At 40.1% G+C, this 20,102-nt stretch overlaps 3 protein-coding genes across 3 annotated transcripts; all 3 read left to right on the top strand.

Moving 5' to 3' along the window:
* Positions 1-519: 519 nt before the first annotated feature.
* On the top strand, positions 520-6,464 carry LOC139305680 (E3 ubiquitin-protein ligase TRIM21-like). Its single transcript, XM_070929603.1, has 9 exons — positions 520-746; positions 848-1,217; positions 1,434-1,529; positions 1,639-1,872; positions 2,056-2,203; positions 2,528-2,554; positions 2,934-2,998; positions 4,058-4,180; positions 4,952-6,464. The coding sequence occupies exons 1-9, from the start codon at positions 520-522 to the stop codon at positions 5,336-5,338; spliced, it is 1,677 nt and encodes a 558-aa protein (XP_070785704.1). The 3' UTR covers positions 5,339-6,464.
* Positions 6,465-11,240: 4,776 nt separating this feature from the next.
* On the top strand, positions 11,241-15,004 carry LOC139305824 (E3 ubiquitin-protein ligase TRIM39-like). Its single transcript, XM_070929775.1, has 10 exons — positions 11,241-11,293; positions 11,461-11,695; positions 11,821-12,196; positions 12,334-12,429; positions 12,587-12,820; positions 12,911-13,058; positions 13,174-13,200; positions 13,309-13,373; positions 13,768-13,887; positions 14,261-15,004. Exons 1-10 carry the CDS (start codon positions 11,278-11,280, stop codon positions 14,660-14,662), a joined length of 1,719 nt encoding a protein of 572 aa, XP_070785876.1. The 5' UTR covers positions 11,241-11,277; the 3' UTR covers positions 14,663-15,004.
* A 1,744-nt stretch (positions 15,005-16,748) lies between these two features.
* LOC139305954 (cerebellin-1) lies at positions 16,749-19,179 on the top strand. The gene is made up of 3 exons (XM_070929905.1): positions 16,749-17,051; positions 18,365-18,484; positions 18,982-19,179. The coding sequence occupies exons 1-3, from the start codon at positions 16,749-16,751 to the stop codon at positions 19,177-19,179; spliced, it is 621 nt and encodes a 206-aa protein (XP_070786006.1).
* Positions 19,180-20,102: the final 923 nt, after the last annotated feature.

Genomic DNA, 20,102 nt, shown 5'->3' on the forward strand with positions numbered 1-20,102 from the left:
ATGAAGCCTGGTTTTATACCAATTTGTTTAAACCAAATAGTTTATTTTGACATGTGAAAGTGAAATATCATCTGCATATAATGACATTTTATTTGTTTTTGTCATTGTTGTTATATTTCTATAGAGACGGTTTATCTGAACTATGAACTTATCTCCCAAGTTTAGTCCCTGAAAAACATATTCCCACTGTACCTCTTTGTTGAACAGTTTACTTAATTTCAAACTCAGTTTGGGATAAAGCCTGGCTGTGTATTAATTTGTTTAATTATAAATAAACTAAGGCGGATCAATAAAGTATTTCTGATTCTGATTCTAAAAGGTAAACCATTTTATAATAATGAATACTTCTATCCTGGTGAAGTCTTGACAATTAAGCAAATTTTGATTATATTTGTTTTTTACTTAAGAGTTATATGTTAAAATCTGACAAAAAGCTAGGGTTGAGCAAATATCATATATTATGTAGAAGAAATCCACAAAATGTTGTAAGTAAAATAATGTCATTCTTCATTCAGAAACATGGCCTCTGCATTGTCTGAGGAGCACTTTCGGTGCAGCATCTGTCTGGATATCTTCCGCAACCCTGTCTCCATCCCATGTGGCCACAATTTCTGCCTGGGATGCATCAAACGCTTCTGGGATACAAGACAAAAGTCGGAGTGTCCGCTGTGCAAAGAGGGCTTCAAGAAACGTCCAGAACTCAGGATCAACGTAGGCTTAAGAGACATCACTGAGAAATTTGAAGGGTCTGTTGATGTTACAATTTTTCAATATACTATTTTAGGCATGTCTTTTTTTCACATTTGACTTAAATTAACCAGCTCTGTATTTAAAAAAAAAAAAAAAGGTCTCTGAGGGGCAAGCCCACATACAAGCCAGCTCCACCAAAGAGACATTTCCCAAGACAACCTTCTAAGTCTGATGTTCCCTGTGACATCTGCCATGGAAACAAGGCAACAGCGGTTAAGTCGTGCCTCGTCTGCCGGGAGTCTTACTGTGAAATTCACCTGACGCCTCATCTCAATGATCAAGTGATGACGAAGCACAGGCTGACAGATCCAGCCACATTCACCACCAGTCACCTCTGCAGAAAACACAGCATGATCCTGGAGAGGTTTTGCAACAACGAAAAGAAACCTGTTTGTATGAAATGCACAGAGAGGGACCACAAATACCATGATATTGTCCCCATTGAGAGAGAGAGCAACAGGATCAAAGTAAGGAAAAGAGGTTTATTTTATCTAATGATCTACTTCTATCTTTTAGCCTGAGATTTCATAATAATGCATGTTTCATGCAGTTTAACTTTATGTTAATTCTACAATACCAGTGTAGTTTTATGCTGCAGAGTCTGCCAGTATAATGTATATTTTCTGCCTGTTGCAATACAGTGTTCCTGATTATGTATTTGTGTTCACCTTCAACCTTTACAGACTCAGATGACGAAGACCAAAGCAGAGATTCAACAGATGGTCCAGACCAAGATCAGAAAAACTGAGGATATCAGGGTTTCAATGGAGTTGAGCAAGGTAAGTGTTGTATTTTAATGTCCTGGATTTATAACTGGATTCACAATTTGTGGCTCAATTTGCGCAACTAACTCAATATGAGTTAATACTGATTTATGCACATCTGCAGAAAAATAAAGAAAGGGAGATACAGACAAGTGTTCAGGTCGTCACCATGGTAATAAGCGTCATTGAGAGAAACCAAGCTTTGCTCATCGAGGAGATTGAGCAGAAGTACAAAGCAGCTGAGAGAAAAGCGGAGGAGTTTCTCAAAGAGCTCGAGCAGGAAATCAATGACCTGCAGATCAGACTCAGTGAGCTGCAGTACCTGGAGTACCCAGACGACCCTCTTCATCTCATACAGGTTGGAAAGTCCGGCACACATGAAAATGCTCTCTATTCATGTTTTCAACCACACCAGATTATTTATACCAAAGATACATTATGCTAAATGTCTTAGATAAGTACAATCACAATCCCTGATAAGACAGAATCTTGTTTTGCACTCACAAGCAATGTGTGTCACTGTTGTCCTGTTTTACTGTAGAGTTTCCCCTCTGTGAGTGCTCCCCTGTCCACCAGAGACTGGTCTGAGGTCAGAGTCGACTCAGACAATTACATAGGGACAGTGAGGAGAGCTTTCTCCAAATTGGTGGACGTCTGTCATGAACTTGAAAAGAAACTGAATGCAGAAGGTCAGTAACTTCTGTAGCGATATTGTTGTTGTCAGGATACACAGGTAATAAACTTGTGTAGGAGTTGTGCCTCCAAAAAGCTCTTTGTTTGTTAAATATGACAGTGATCATATTTTACTATTTGTATGACACAAAATCAATTGTCACACAAGACAACACAATAACTCAATAATTCAACAGCACATACAGCCTTTTATAAAGGTCAAACAGCCCCATTAAGTTTTACTGCTCAACGGCCATTTGCCAAATGTTCCTTTGAGACAGTTGTTTCATTTTGTCTTCACAAAACTGACTTCAAACATTTCTTTTTCTTTTATTTTGTAGAAGTGAGCAAGACGAATCAATATGCAGGTATGTGTATGGATATGAACTTAACAGTGTAAATAATTCACCTAAAAGTGAAACTTTTGTCATCATCTATTAAGCAATTTGGTCTTGATATTTCCTGGACAGAGAATCAGAATCAGGTTTATTGCAGAGTAGGTTTTAACATACATAAACATAGAAAGAGAATTTATTTCTTATTTTTAAAAAAGATAAAAACCAAGTACTACATGCAAAGAAGCATAAATATTTAAAATTGACAATAAAATATGAAAAAACATGATAAAAAATGTGTAAAATATAACAAAATAAAGAGCCATATTGACCAGGGGATGTGCAAAAGTAGAACTTAACTAAATTATGTAAATATTACACTTCTCAATATAAATTTCCTTTTCCTCTGCAGTGGATGTGACTCTGGATCCGGTGACTGCTGCAGGCTGGCTGATTCTGTCCCCAGATGGAAAAAAGGTGTGACAGTGTGATCACTGACTGAAATATGAGACAAACTTGCGTGTGACAAACAGTTCTTCAAGATAGTGCTGTGTGGTGAATGTGTTGAATGTGTTCATGCATTTTGGTAAATAAGCTGCTGTCAGTGGGTTTTGATGATTCGGTTCAAATCATATCTCCCTGGTAGAGTTCAAAGGTTTCAAATCAAGTCCCCAACTGGTTGATAAAAGTGTCCCCCAAGGATCAATATTTGGCCCACCTCTATTTCCTCTGTACGTAAATTAGCACTGTAATATCCATTTTTATGCTGATGACACCATCTTGTTTGCTGTCAACACTGCAAACCAGGCCTTCTACAGGTTACAGTCTGCTTTCAATGTTCTCCCAACCTCCGTTGGGATTTAAAGCTTATTTTAAACTCAAGACAAAATGTGCGAATTTCATAAGAGCATAAACTATTGATGTTTGCGAACATGCTCGTAACATCAACAGTATAATTACTTAAGAATTTGGTTAGACAGCAGATTGTCCTCCAAAACTCACATTGAACATCTTCCTTAAAAGTTACATTTCTTAAGTTAAGATATAAGTTAAAATTCTTAAGAACAGAGCTAGTTTCTCCTTTAAAGCCAAGAAAAATACTATCTATTTTGGATTATGGAGCTATCCTGTATGCTACTACCCTTAAACCACTGGACATTGACTACAATAGTGCAGTTATATGAAAAAGTTGGGTGGTCATCATCTCTGGCATCTAGAAGGCATCAGCATACTTGTGTCTGCATTTATGAGACCATGCTATCTAACCTGTTTAGAGCCAATAATCGTGACACCAGATCACAAGATAGCTTTGCTTTAAAAGTTCCTCATACCAACTCTGAACTGGAGAAGTTTCAGTACTATGCAAATAATTACTTGAATGATCGGCTACACAGCTTGAAAATAGAGAAATATACCAGCTGACCAAACCAATAAACACACCCAGAAGAGGACAACATAGACCATAGCTATAACTCAACACAAACAAACCCTGACCCCAGAATGCCAGTAGTTGTTGACAATGACGATGATCCACAGGTGAGCCTCGGCAGCCAGCAGAGGAAACCGTCTCCCCCTGACGACCCCCGCAGGTTTGACTCCTGCGTCTCTGTCCTGGGGAAACAAAGATTCACCTCTGGAAGACACTACTGGGTGGTTCAGGTTGGAAATGAGACCTCCAATTACACTTTGAACCTCAAGCACTATTTACTCTCTTGTGCTGTGCTTACATGCACTGTTGAAATCTTACAAACTTTATTTTATAAGTCAAGATAAAATGTTTTCCTATTTTATATAATGGCACAACCGTTAACAAGGATTCTTAGATTTGAAAGTTTTACTCACTGTAAGTTGGATGTGGCTTCAGTAAAGCGACAGGATGGCAGACACAGAATAGAAGTGTAGAAAATTGTCTTAGTTGGAAGCTACTTGAGGAGAAAAATCAGCAGCATCCAAACTGGATTAAAAACGTGCAATACACCTACAGGATGAGAATCAAACTCGTATCTGCTTCTTTTTTGTGGTTACATGCATAATCCACTTGAAAATATACAGCATCATAAATAAGGCACAAAATGGAGACAATATTGAATTAGCTTGGAAGGAGGTAGTACATAATGTTAAATATACTACTCTTTTATCATCTAACAGCAACCAATAATGAATCATTAAAGGTTACAATGAAGAATCATGGATTTTGTTTCCTTGTGATTGATGGATTTGCTGTATATCAAAGTGGCTAGTGGATCACATTTGCAGATCTGCTTTATGTGCTGTTGATGTGACTAAATGACTCTTCACACCCCCTTGTGGCTATAAGGATGCTGAGCTGTTCCGATCCGATGACAGACCACCAACATCATGTCTTGTGTGGGCTCGTCATCATTCATTTGCTTGTTTTTCTAATTCTCAATTCTGTATGTTGTGTTTCAGGTTGGAGATAAAACAGACTGGGATCTTGGCGTGGCCAGGGAGTCCATCAACAGGAAGGGGGCCATCACGGTGCGTCCTGACAGCGGTTACTGGGCGATCTGCCGGCGTAAGGGTGGCAGTCTCAGTGCCGCCGCTGGCCCCTCCGTCACCCTAAACCTCCAGGAAACCCCACAGAAAGTGGGCATCTTCCTGGACTATGAGGAAGGGTTGGTGTCTTTCTACGACTCAGAAGCAAAGACTCACATTTATTCTTACAGCGGATGTAACTTCACTGAGCCTCTATATCCGTACTTAAACCCCTGTCTTCATGACAACGGGAAGAACACCGCCCCGTTGATTATCTGTCCTGTTGAGGTTGGGTTCACTGAAGAGATTGCGTTGTTATGAACGGGAGACTCGGGGCACACTTGTTTCAACGGCATTTCCTTATCTGTTAAGAGAAAGTTTAAATTGAGTGCACATCACGTACTGGTGTATACAGCCTATACAGACAGTGTTTTTATACACTGCCCTCCTGCTGAGACCCCATCCACATCTCCACCAATCTGCTCATTGCTGGCAGTCATGAAGGCCGTCCTTTTAAAGAGACACTTCCTGATGTTTGTTCTAGCACCTGGTCTTGTTTTAAAAACCCCAAATTTTACTGCCTGCTACAGTGGTGGGGAACTTCGGAAAGCACAAGCACACATATATAGAAAAGACAAACAAGTTTAGAAACACATTCACCTGTTTGAGAATGCATATGTGGCATAAAGAAACACTGCAAAAAGGAAAACATGAACAAAAGGCTTCTACAGTTTCAATCTGCAGGTGAGAAGTCCCAGACATTTAGCCTCAGTCACCTACAGAGTTGTTGAGGTTAGTTTCATCTGGCTTACTGAAAAGTACTTTAACTCAAGTACTGTACTTACAAATTCAAGGTACATGTTTTTTACTTGAGTATTTCCATTTTATGCAACTGTATACTTCTACTCCACTACTTCTTAGAGGCAAATATTGTACTTTTTATTCCACTACATTGACAGCTTTAATGCAACATACACATTTTAGCGCACAATGAATACTTTTGCTTTTGATGCTTTAAGTATATTTTACTTGATACTTTAAGTTGCTTGTGTTGCTGTAGAGACAGTTGGGAGCACAAGTGGGCGCTGTAAGGATTGTATTGGTTGTATATTCTAATGCTCCAGTCCTGAAAAGAAATACATTAATATAAGCCATGTTTATAACTGCTGATACTGTTATTATGTTGTTTATCTCTTTGACCATTTGGCTTCTTTTGACGCTGTTAGTCGTCGGCTGTCACTTGTTTTACATGTCGTTATTGATTACCATACCTCATTTACAGCCAACTAATGCTGCTAATTGGCAATCGTCTTAATTTTAAATTGTTTTTACAGAAGTTTTCTCAGATATTTGTATAAAATGTGGGTCTATTTTGGGCATTTATGATTATCAGGTACTGATTTTTCTGAAGCTGTAAGCTTTCAATGTACAAAAGACTATATATACTTTTGCACTCAAGAAATAATAATAAAAACAAATAAAATGTTTCTCAACTTTTAATTCATTTAGAATTGTTATGAGACTAAAGCATCTATTGAATTACTCTAACGTCATAGTTTTTATTTGTAAAACTTCACAAACCACTAGGAGTCGCTAAAGTCCGACATTTTAAAAACATAAACATAGCAGCTTTAAGAATAAAATGAAGCAGAGATGAGCTGCGTAAACTCGTTTCACAGTGACGCGTCTCTGTTTCATCTGTGGCCGGCACGACTGAACTGAAGCTGCTTTGAGTCAAAACACCCACCAGGTGGCGTGTGTGTTTGATGAATACATGAGTCATTTAAAGGGAAAGTCCCACAGTTGTTGTGGCTGAGCCTTTAGTTCATGTGTATGTAGGTGAGGTCAGGAACCGGTTGTGCAGCATCAACACACACTAATGAATTCTGAACTTGTGTAGACAAAGCAGCTCTTGTCAACACCTTGAGAAGCATGTCAGGGTTCATTTCAAATTCTTCTGTGACAGCTAAAGAGTTGGAAAAACATGCTTGTTGCTTTCATTTGGACTTTTTTTGTTTCACAGTTGTTCCGCAGGTAATCCAGGTTCTGTCAGTTCATCATAATCATCCTGCAGGGACTGTTTCATTGGTCCACTGATGGGTGAGGTTATGTTTTTTACCAGTGTCTGACGACCCTTTAAATGCCAATACCAAGGCTGACAAGGATCACCTGTCTGCTCCATTATCAACAGCAGATTGTGGGATACTGAGGTCTGCCACACCAGTGTAATACATTTGCAATGGTCTGCCAGGCTTTGGCTTAGCCCCAGATCTTTTGAAATCCTAGAAAGGGGTTGTTTCTGGGTTTCCTTATGTACAGCATAAGTATAGAGATACAAAACTAAATTATGTTTTTGAATTAGATTTGACAAACTATGTGAAACTATATGAAATATGACCATGTAGTGAACATAAACATGTATCTAATGTAATAAAAACCTTTTCCCTCACTTCAATAGTGCACATAGTTTTGATGCTGGTTGAAGACAAACTGTACTGTAGATCCTAATATAGCTGTGAGAGTGTTCTGTTCATTACTGTGTCACAAGCACCAGGATCAAATTGCACAATAGTGAATGTGATGTGCTTTGAGACGCGACAGTTGGTGCTGTCAGTGCAGGTGACAGTACAGGTTTCTGGTTTGTAAATGTGTTGCTCTTACAAAAGCCATCTCGCTGCTTGGACATTAATTCAAAACAATCTTAATCTTTATCAAATGAAAATACCAGTGTTTGTTTTACAGGCGTGTGTGTTTGTGTGTGTTGGCAAACAGGACTATTTAGGTTTCAGTGCAGTCTGTGTGTGTGTGTGTGTGTGTGTGTGTATGCAGGCTTGAACCGAGATGCATATAATGTAAAATGTCAAATAATGTAACGCCACATTTACAGGCTTGAACCATGAGGTTACATATATGTCAGTGGTGGAAAGTACCTTTACTCAGGTACTGCACTTAAGTATGATGTTGTCTCCAGGGCTGCAGACCTGTCGGAGTCTAATCAGCAACATGGGGTGTGTCCCATTCATATACGCCAAACCATACACACCTCTGTGCTGTGGCTTTCCAACATCCATGCAGCACATTTCTACTCGTCCACTCTCTCCAATACTGACTTCACAGATTCCTCCCACCTATTTGTTTGTATTTCTTTTGATTATTTTGTTGTAAATGAATTAGTTTATTATTTAGTATATGTTTCCTGTTTTTTGTCCCAGTCGTTGTGGTGCTGTTGAACTGTATCGCGTTATGCATAGAGGCGTTTCTGTCATTTAGCCTACTGTTGTTGATGTAGATTAGTTGGACAAAATAATAGAAACACCCGTCAAAATAACACAATACAGTACAACAGCACCACAAGCTGCAGCCTCCAAAATGATCGTACAGTTGAATCAACAAATGTCTAAAACTAAGTACCTTTCTCCCAAATCACCAAATCCGCTCTCTGTTATCAACTGCTCCAACATAAAAACAAGCTTCTGCTCAGTGTCAAGTGTAGTTTTCCTGGAAGCAAAGAAGATGAATTTTACATCTTTTCTTTTCTGAGTGACAACCGTTTTCGTCATCAGCATTTAATAAGCTTTTGACATCAGTAAGATAGAGTCATATCAGTCATTTTACATTCTGTTATTTCCTGGATGTTCAAGGGTCTTAACACTGCAGGACTCAACGAGAGACCAGGCCAAGAGGGCAGCATAATAACAACAACATTAACAGACTAAGACAACTGACACTAAAACAAAAAGTCCTATTCTACAGATCCTTTAGAAGTGGCTTAAATTCAGCTCTGACAATTTGAAGTCCAAGCGTGAAGGCCGCACATGCTGCCACACAACTGACCCCTTCATTTTCTTTATAGTTTACACTTAAGGAAGTCATATATTTGTAAATGATAATCAGTAATCAATAAACTGGAGCAGAACATTCTTACTATGACAATATTGTAGAAATAATAAAATGTGACATTGAAAACGGATTCTCATATCTAAGTACATGTACATGAGCACAGTAGTGGCATTGTTGTAAGTACTTTGAGAGCAGCCTATAGCCTGCTTAAACATGTTGTTATATAACATAATAATAGCGGGCCAAATTTCAGTGACTATAAAGCCAGTTGGGACAGCCGTTTAAGCAGATACAATGTCGATATAAGGCTAACGAGCTGCTTCATTTGATTTTGTTCTTGTTGTTTCTCCTCTTCAGTCTAACAACACGTGACCAACTTGTTTTAAAAAGGGGAAAGTTTTTTATCTTAGTGGTAAACCAACAGTTAATTAGGGATTATTACCGGGAAACAGCACAACAGCTTAGATCACCATCTAAATAAAGAATATGGTGAAGTGACTTCCGGCATGTTGAATCAGAGTTCATTTTAACCTGTTGGCGTGACAGCTGGTTGAAAAAAAGACTCCTACTGTTTCCTGGTTTGGCCACTGGCACGTGCCGGATCACTCACGTTTTTCTTGCCGGAAAACTGAGAGAAGAAAATATTCCGTCAGTATTTGGATCAGATCACAACACTTTTAATAAATCGGTTGTGTTCTTTAACAACCTTAATGTGTTTTTCAATTATTTATTGACTTAAAAATGACATCCAGAGGTGAAAAGTGTATAAAGTATAAAGTATATTTACTTAAGTACTGGACTTAAGAAGAATTTTAAGGTACTTTTACTTCACTTGGATATTAGTACAATAATATTGTACTTGTTTTTGATTTCTTTTGCAAAACTTACCTACTTTAAAATATGATGTTTGGTGATGGGAAGTGACTAAATACATTTCCTTAAGTGCTTAAGTGTTACTGAAGTGTTGTAGCCTACTTAAGTACAATTTTGAGGTACTTGTACATAAATTGGGTATTCAATTTTATTCTACTTTCCACTTCAGAGGCAAATATCGTACTTTTTACTCTGTTACATTTATTTGACAGAAATAGTTTCTAGTTATTTTGCAGATTATAAATCATTTGATTAATTTGAGTATAAGTATAAATATTACAATAAAGATTCAGTTGGACGCACTGTGAGTCATTTTCTGATCGTGTATGTGTCCGTGTGTGTGCCTGTGTGCGTGTATGTGTGTGTGGATGATTCATAATCTATTTGTACTATGCGGTTTGAGTGCTTTACTTACTTTGGGCAGGTGTGTACATGTGCACGATCACGACTATCAATCAGATCAAGACTGTTAAGATAGAAAGGAGAAAAGACAAAACAAAATTAGCATAATCTTAATTACATTAACTTCTAGACATACATTTACATGAGAAATATAAATATGTCGTGAAAATAACATGTATCTAATGTAATAAAATACTTTTTTCTCGCCGTAGTAGTACAAATTGTACTGTAGATCTTAATTTTGCTATGAGAACGTTCTGTTCAAACATTACTGTGTCACAAGCACCAGGATCAAATTGCACAATAGTGAATATGATGTGCTTTGAGACGTGACAGTTGGTATTGTCAATCCAAGTGACAGTACAGGTTTCTGTTTTGTAAATGTGTTGCTCTTACGGGGACACATTTCAGACAACATACCAATTACGTGGGGACGGCTTGTCCAACTGGGGACAAAAGCCATATCCCCAATTGGGAAAAGGCTGATTTAAGTTAAAGTAAGTCTCCAGGAAATGAATGTAAGTCCCAAAAAGTGGTGTGTGTGTGTGTGAGTGTGTGTGTGTGTGTGTTTGACACAATGATAAAAATGTAATTCATTAATTTATTCACATATCTCTGCCCAAACTTTGCCTGAATCACATGTTTTTACTTTGCACATGATTATTATCTCAGGTGGTTTTCTACAATTAATTTTACACACACACACACACACACACACACACACACACACACACACACCTTTATTATCCTGATCAACTAAATGGTCATGTTTTGGCTGTTGTTCGATCATCCACACAGCAGGAAATAATGTCAGAGTGTGTTGCAGTACAAATGACCAACTTGTAAACTTTCCCATTACAGCTCGGTCTGCAGCTGAGGCCCAACCCCTCCATCGCTTCAACGTCGCTCCAGCTGAGCTCGACTGTGCGGCCTCTTCACATAACGCAGCCAAAACCAGAAATACCAGACTTAACGAGCAATGTGGGAAAATGCATCTAAACCCTGCGGGGAGGAGCTAAACGGTAAACAGACAGAGTGACTAATACCGCTGTAGACAAGGAGTGACGGTGAGGAGTATATAAACCTCCTGCATGCTGCATCTGCATTATGTGCTCCATCTGACGAGGATAAGCAGGACACTCAACATGACAACCCAAACAGGTAAGAGGGTTTTGATACTATACTACTGCAACAAACATGTATTTACAATTTGACTTAGAAATTCATTACATTATTGGTATTAATAATTAGAATAAATGACAAACTAAAACAGGCTTTATGGCACGAGCATGACTGGAAATCACACATCTGTTTCCCTGTTTTTCCAGATAGAAACATGGCCTCCGTGCCCACTGAGGTGCAGTTCAGGTGCTGCATCTGTCTGGACGTCTACACCGACCCGGTCTCCATCCCGTGTGGACACAACTTTTGCCTGGACTGCATCGTCAGCTTCTGGGACACGAAGGACAAGTCGGAGTGTCCTCTGTGCAAAGAGACATTCAAACAACGTCCAGAGCTCAGGATCAACAGAGGATTTGCTGAAATCATTGAAATCTTTAAAAGGTGTATTTTTAATCTTTTTTTTTTGAAGCATTCTGATTCTTTCAGATGATTGCAAATCACATTAAAAGAAAAAGCAAAATATTTAATTGAACTGAGATTTAACGGAATTTACTTCAAATCAAAAGGTATCTGCCGCCGACAACAACAGAAGAGGAGGAAGTCGACGTCGCCAAACATTCCCCAAACCAAATTTTCGAGGCTGACGAAGTCCCCTGTGACATCTGCCCCGGACACAAGTCAGAGTCGGTCAAGTCGTGCCTGGTGTGCCAGGCGTCTTACTGTGAGCTCCACCTCGCACCACACCTGAGGGATCCAGCCCTGCAGAGACACCGGCTGACAGATCCGGCCACCTTCCCCGCCAGCCACCTCTGCAGAAAACACAACATGCCGCTGACGATGTTCTGCAAGAAAGACCAGACGCCTGTATGTGTGAGATGCACAGAGAGGCACCACAAGCACCATGTGACCGTCCCCATGGAGAAGGAGAGCAAGAGGGTTAAGGTGAAGAGAAGTTTATTTTGTCATCCTGAAATGAATTTGTAGAATCTGTATTTTGTAGCCATTCAATCTTTTCTCTCAGCTCTTGCTTTTTTTCTGCATTATACTCAAAATGTTATACTTTTTTTGAACATTTGCAGATCTATTTGAGGGAGACAAAGACCGACATTCAACAGATGATCCACGCCAGACTGAGAAAAATGGAGCAGATAAAAAACTCAGTGGATCTGAGCAAAGTAAGTCTGGCATTATTGCGTGGATGCATGTTGAAAAAGAGTTAACTGCTCTGTTTGCATCTGTAAATTTACATCTTCTATTGTCAGTTGTCTAATTTCCCCCCTGGGATCAATAAAGTATGTCTGATTCTGATTCTGATTCTGTTTCAATGGACAGAAAATCACAGAGAGAGAGATACAGAGCAGCTCTCAGGTCTGCACCCTGCTGATAAACGCCATTAAGAGACAACAGGCCGGGCTGGTCGAGGAGCTCGAGGAGAGGCAGGAAAAGGCCGAGAGGAGAGCCGAGGAGCTGCTCGTGGAGCTGGAGCAGGAAATCAACGACCTGCAGACGAGGAGCAGCGAGCTGCAGCACCTGGAGCTCACTCAGCACCCTCTTCACCTCCTACAGGTTAGATGGCTGAACTGCATTTCAATATTTCTGTGCTGCGTCAACATTTCAAGACTTACGAGAAAAGCCCATGTATCTTCCCTATTTTAGAGTTTCCCGTCTCTAAGTCAACTCCCATCCACTAAAGAGTGGTCTGAGGTGGCGGTGCACTCAGATAACTGCATAGGGGCAGTGAGGACAGCCATCTCTAAGCTGGTGGACATCTGCCAGGATTTTGGGAACAAACTGTCTGCAGAGGGTCAGTCATCTTTTGCAGAAATGATGTATCCTCTGCACAAAATGACCAAAGACTCAAGAGATTATTGTCAAAATCAATGCATAAAAATAACCTTTTTCTTCTCCTTTTTTTGCAGAAGCAAGCAAGATGGATCAGTACGCAGGTATGTTGACAATCATACATCCATTGCTCATTTCAATAACATAGTTTAACCTTGATTAGTACCCTTTTTTATGACGCAACTCACTGTTTTTCTTCTTTGTTTCTGCAGTCGATGTCACTCTGGATCCTGAGACTGCTTCAGGCTGGCTGGTCCTGTCTCCAGACAGAAAGAAGGTATTGTCTGACTGTGTGGTCAAGAGCCCAGTCTCCCTAGGAAACCAATAGTTCTTCAGAATAGTTTGGGCTTCTCGCATTTAAAGCTGGAGTGCAGGACTTATATATGACAAACATTCAAGCCCAAACTAGTTCACATAATGCTGATTAAACCTATCAACCAGCAATGATTGGTTAGCCAGAGCTGAAGGGGGGACCAGCCATAGTGATGGAGTAGGCTACAGCAAGGTCGAAGGTTCCTGCTTCTTCTGGGCTAAAAATGAAGCTAAAAATGCTTTGATTGTGAAAATGATAAGTTTATTAGCTGGTGGCAATGACAATTACAACTACCACTTGCTAATCAGACAAATAATATAAAGATCGTGAGGATAACGATGATTTCATTGATCCACAGGTGAGCCTCAGCAGCCAGAAGAAGTCCCCGCTAACAGACAGTCCTCAGCGCTTTGACTCCTGCGTCTGCGTTTTGGGGAAACAAAGCTTCACATCTGGAAGACGCTACTGGGTCATTCAGGTAGGAGCTCAAAAACAAGAAAACACACTAAAAGCTTGCAGCATACTTAAGTTAGGCTCCACAAAAGCACACACTAAAATAATCAGAGTCCAAAGTTTACACCGGTTTTTGTGCTAATTTCAAGCTCTTTGCTGTATTTTTCACCTTTATTTAACATGATACTAAAAACCTAAAAATAACACAAGAGACACGGTCTCTCATTTTCAATCAACAACACAAGTTCTACATGTAGTAAATTCAAACACAATCGACCGATAACTGAATCACAAACGTAATTTTATTACGGGAAAGCACCTCATTTGAAGGACGCATGCGTGTCTGAGCTGGCTGTGTTTTGTGTGTCTGACTCTGTGTTTTGTACGTTGTGTTTCAGGTTGGAGATAAAACAGACTGGGATCTTGGCGTGGCCAGGGAGTCCATCAACAGGAAGGGGGCCATCACGGTGCGTCCTGACAGCGGTTACTGGGCGATCTGCCGGCGAAAAGGTGGCAATCTCAGCGCCTGCGCCAGCCCCTCCGTCACCCTCAACCTCCAGGAAACCCCCCAGAAAGTGGGCATCTTCCTGGACTATGAGGAAGGGTTGGTGTCCTTCTACGACGCAGAAGCAAAGACTCACATTTACACTTACAGCGGATGTCATTTCTCTGAGCCTCTCTACCCGTACTTTAACCCCTGTGTTCAAGACAATGGGAAGAACGCCGCCCCGTTGATCATCTGTCCTCTTGAGGGAAGGGTCAGGGAGGGACGGGACATAACCATCGAGTCAGATGTGTGATGTGTCATAAGAAAGGAGGACGTTGAAAACAGATATTTTATTTTAGTTTTTTAACCCATTTTGTTACACATTTATTGTACTGTTGAAGTATTTGATCAACGCTGGCCTGCAACAGGCTGAAATTCACGAGTTATTTCAGTTTTCAATGACACAGCATTGCTGACAACATGAATTGTTTTCTCAAATTGTAACTGTTGTATTATAAATTATGAATCTTTACAAAATGATACCACACTCGTGTATATATAGAAAACCTTGCACTGTGAAAAGCCTAAAATGGGCTAAATGTATAACTTGAGATGCAAATTGTGAAACTGTTAATAAAAGCCATGTTTTGAAATATAAAAATTGTGTCATTTTGTATTGTGAGCTGATTTTGTTGGGAAAACAAATCAAACACGTTGTCAGTGAACATTTTGCAACTTTGCAAATACATTCATTAAAAACGTTTCCTCATATAAACATAATTTCTAAGTATTGACAACACAAATGTGGGTGTAATTATGTATTCCAAAATCTTATAACCAAGATTAATCAATCCTTTGCATATGCAGAGTTTTGTTTTCCAAACCTGAGACACCTAACTGAATAACTGAAATTGTTTACCACATTGATCCTTTCAGTTCTGCCATTCGTTGTGTGATATCTGAGGTAAATGAGATGAGGAGGAGGAGGGAGGTGAAACGGGGGCAGCAGGGGGTCGAGGAGCCACGAGAACAGACGGAGCGCGATGCTCGTGATGTGATTAAACGTCTGGTTGAACACAGGGGTTCCCTGGAACAGAGAGGTAGTTAAAAAGAGAGAGAGGGAGGGGAAAAGAGAGGCAACATAAAGCTAAAGGTAACAGGGAACCGGGCTCTTGGGATGCTCCAACTTCACTGAAGAAAGCTGGTTTCTGTACGTCGCCACAGAGCCAACGATCAAAGTAAGAGGTGGGTGTTTTTCCGGTAATATTTTGGAACAAAACATAATTTCTTTATGCATGTTGCAAGGGTTGTTTTTGGTGAAAATGCTTTTGCTTCTTATTGTTGGGTGTGTTGTTAAGGCACTAACTGTAGGGAGTCATCTTACTAATTTCCTCAATGATTTCTACTAAACTTCTCTAGTTTTAATGTAAGAAATGTTCTTTAAAAATATGTTTTAGCATTTATTTAATGCTTTTCCTGCAGTGCATGAAGAGTCAGCTGCTGTGGGAATGATGGTGGCTACACATCTGTATTTATAGCATGTTTTTATATGTGTTTGTTTGTGTAAAGGAATGCAAGTACAGAAATAGGGATTCAATTGGAAAGGTGCAAGGGGAGAAGAAAATGTTTACCCACAGATGGCCTCTCGGTGGTGGGAGTGCGATAGTCCGCTGCCCCCCCACCCCCACCCCCTCCTGAGTCTAGCTGGCATTACTCATGCTGCACTCATCCTGGCCAAAACGTTACCTCATCACTTTTTCTACTCATTTTCTTCTTCAACATAATCGTTTTCCTCTCGCCATTGAACACTTCAGCTTTTGATTGCATTTAAAGTTACAGCACTGACGACCCATTGTTTGCAATCTTCAACCAAGTCAATTAAGCATTGTCTGAATGCCTTTTCCAATCAAACCTTCCTCAACAATTCTCTGAAATAATTAACACAACACCACAATAGAAAAGCGTCTTAAAGTACCCAAGCGTCAGTCATGTCATTGTTTTCATTTATGAAAATATGTACGTTTTCTGCAAAAGTCTCATGTGTAAAATTGTGTCCTGTGACTGCTTCAAACAGGCCTGAAGCCTCCAAACCACTTTGGATTTGTGTGTCAGTGCCCAGCTGGCTGATGGCCATTATCGCTGTGGTGTGAGGAACTGGATAACCTCCACCGATACTGTCCATACAGGACTTCCTGTCTGCTGTTATGGGAAGCCGCCATCTTGGTGCCAACTAATAGTCCTTTCCAGAAAGACTCCATCTCCATCTTTCCCAGTGAAACTATGATCCTGTCGCTAAACTGAAGTGTAAAGAAGACACAGTCTCGCTGAAGATTTGTGGTGGCCATACTGTCACTGTACTGGGAGTAAACGCACCAACAAAGCCACAAAGATTTGGAACTATGCCCTGTTCATCTCCTCCCTCTTCGCCCTATCTTGCTCCCCGCTCAGTCTTTGTTGGACTGCTGCTTCTGGTCCACTGGGGGCCCTCAGAGGTCAGTTGTCAGAATGACACAGAGCCAATCGTGTTGGAGGGAAAGTGTCTGGTGGTGTGCGACTCCACCCCCTCTGCGGAGCCATCGGGTAACGCCCTGGGTATGTCGGTGAGGTCAGGAACCGGTCGGGTGGCGTTTTCAGCCATCCGTAACACCAACCATGAACCCTCGGAGATGAGCAACCGCACCATGACCATCTACTTTGACCAGGTGGGTTTCAGTGGGGTTTATGTGTGTAGAAACGCCCAAATTGGTCGCACAACCATGTAAGAAGCAAAAATTAAGAGATTTACCAGTCCATCCGGTGTCCAAGTGGCGTTTTACCGCTCTTCAAAATGGCCACTGTTTGATTGAAAATACGGAAGTTGTTTTCTGAAGAAATTAGCAAAATGGTGCTACATTTTATATTTGATATGCATAGTTAAACAGAAAGAGGGAGTCATGTCATCACTGAAATCTTTGAAGCTGATTGGTTCGGCTCGTAATTTTTTTGCTTAATGGGGACTCTTTAAGCTTTGGGTTAATTTCTGTAAGTCTGTTTATATCTAATCTTGTATGTAACAGTACTCGCTCATGTGATTGTTGAACATCTCATTCCAAAACCTGACTATGTTAATATGCTGATGTTTAGCAAGAGTAATACTTGTTTGGCATGTTAGCATGCCAACTAATCAACAGTAAACACAAACTTCAGGAAATGTCATTAGTTTTTTGCAGGTATTTAGTTACAAACCACAGTATTGGTCAAAGTAGAATTTTGATCTGATGACGGCGCCAGAGGAAATGTCAGAGAACCTTCTTAGTCATTAGGATTTGTCGTCTGGGAACCACGAATGTCTGCAGAAAAATTCATGGCAATCCATCCAGTGGTTGTTGAGAAACTTCCATTTAAAGCCAAATGGTGCACCAACTGATCAACCGACTCTGCCACTCGTCTCACCAAACAGGATTGATTCCCATTGAAAATCACAGTTTTAACTTCCCAACTGTCATTGATACACTGTACACTGTATTACTCCAGGTAACATCATTAACAAACATTATGATCTGAGTCATTACCAGTATCTGAGTCAGTGTGTCACATCCTGGAAGCTATCGTAAACCAGTTCACAGACACTGTGCTGCACACGTCACCTTGATTAGTGTTTAGGCAGGAAAGTATTGCACAATTCTGAGGGGTGATGTAGAGTAATTAATCAGGAGCTGTGAAAGAAAACAAATAAAAATGAATGATGTGGTTTGGTCCTGCAGTTGGTGTACTGTACAGTATATTATATCAAATGTTCTGCCAGAACACCTTCATATCCTCCCTTTCTTGCTCTCCTGGCAGGATGCTGAGCAGACCTAACTATCATGAAAAAGCAGCAAGGATTTAGCGCTGAATGATGAAACTTTTTATAAACAAACATCGTGGCTCAACAAAAAACATCCCAAAATTACAAGAATTGAATATACCATTCGTCGCTTGGCTCTGTGCCTGGTTGAACTATTTATTCTCTCTCTTCATCTCCTTTTCTTCTTAGATTCTAGTAAACGTTGGCAGCCATTTTGATCCAGCGAGGAGTATCTTCGTGGCCCCTAGAAAAGGAGTCTACAGCTTCAGCTTTCATGTTGTCAAAGTTTACAACCGGCAGACAATACAAGTAAGGACAACAGCTTAAAGTAAAATACGCTCATTTGCTTTCTTGCTGAAATATTGAAGAACAAAATCCAAGCAAAGCTTTTTTTAGAAAGTTTAGTTTTAGTCTATTTAAAGGAATGGCTCGACATTTTGCTAAATATTAAGCTACAGATGGCTAGCTTAGCATAGCTTAGCATAAAGACTATAAACAGGGGCAAACAGCCTGGTCCAAAAGTTACAAAATCCACCTAAAGCTCACTAATTAAATGTTTAAGTTTGTTTGATCCTTAAAAAAGATGGATATTTCTTGGCTCTGAGCAGTTGCCAAGCACCCCCCCCTAAAACAGCAAATTGTTGTTTTTAAAGGGCTTTTTTTGTATGGATTAAACAAATGTGATATAACATGTTAGTTTTACTACTACAGTACTACAGTAAGTGTATCACCTTACTAAACTAATATATACCTGGTTATCAAGCTACGAATGTCTTCTGCTCTATCTTCTCACCCACCTTCCCCAGGTGAGTTTGGTTCTCAACGGCTGGCCGGTGATTTCAGCTTTCGCAGGTGATCAGGACGTGACCAGGGAAGCTGCCACTAATGCCGGGCTGGTGATGATGGAGAGAGGGGACAAGGCTTACCTGAAACTGGAGAGGGGGAACCTGATGGGAGGGTGGAAGTACTCCACTTTCTCCGGGTTTCTGGTGTTCCCCTTGTAGAATAGGTTGAGGTACGATGGGAGATCATGTTCTTGTCATAGTCAAGGGCATGGAGGGGAGGGCAGGGTATAAAATAAAGATTGTTTTGTGTTATTTGACAGAAAGGAGGAAGCATCAATGGATACACACTGAATTCCTCGCTGAAGTTTACTATGACATCAAACTGCTTTGATGCAGCTTCCTATGTATCACATGGATGGGTGAATCCACTCTGCACCAAATAATCCTGAATGTAATTTCCATCTCCATTGCACTTTTATGGCTCATTGTTACTACTGTAATGTGTCGTCCATGCTCGCATACACCAGATGTCAGCCTGTCAGAGGTTTGTGATTTTTCTTTTAATGCATGAAAGTGAGTAGCAAATCTTTGTGTCAATAAAGAAAATTATTGTGTTCATTATCTGCCTCTTACATAATCTATCTGTTCAGTTAGTGGTCAGGGGTCCCTGATGAAGACAAGAGACATGTACTTGAAGATGAAGATATTGTGACGTTAGCAAAGGGAATATACTGACTATATTTGTTTACACTTTGGCAAATTGGCTCCATTATAAGTATGCTGAATTAGCTATTAGCAGTTGCTGTTCGTTCATTAACTTAGTTCAGTTCTCTCACAGGCTTGCACATTTATCTATCTGACAAGGACATGCTTACCTTGGTTAATGCTGACACTGTTACTGTACGGCCTCCAAATCACCTCTACTAAACTTTACATGCGCTCTATAAATCACTTGATGCAGACAGACGGTTGTTCTGAAAATAATGTGCATCCCTGCTGTGTGCCCCAAGGAGGTAAGGAGGGCTTACAGATTTTGACCACATATCCACACTCCACTACTGACACTTCTATTTCATACAGTACGGTACCAGCATCATGTGAAAGTATAATTTAAGCATCAAAATTGCAGCTTTATTGTAAAA

This window comes from Enoplosus armatus, chromosome 23, assembly GCF_043641665.1.
Source record: "Enoplosus armatus isolate fEnoArm2 chromosome 23, fEnoArm2.hap1, whole genome shotgun sequence".
NCBI lineage: Eukaryota > Metazoa > Chordata > Actinopteri > Centrarchiformes > Enoplosidae > Enoplosus > Enoplosus armatus.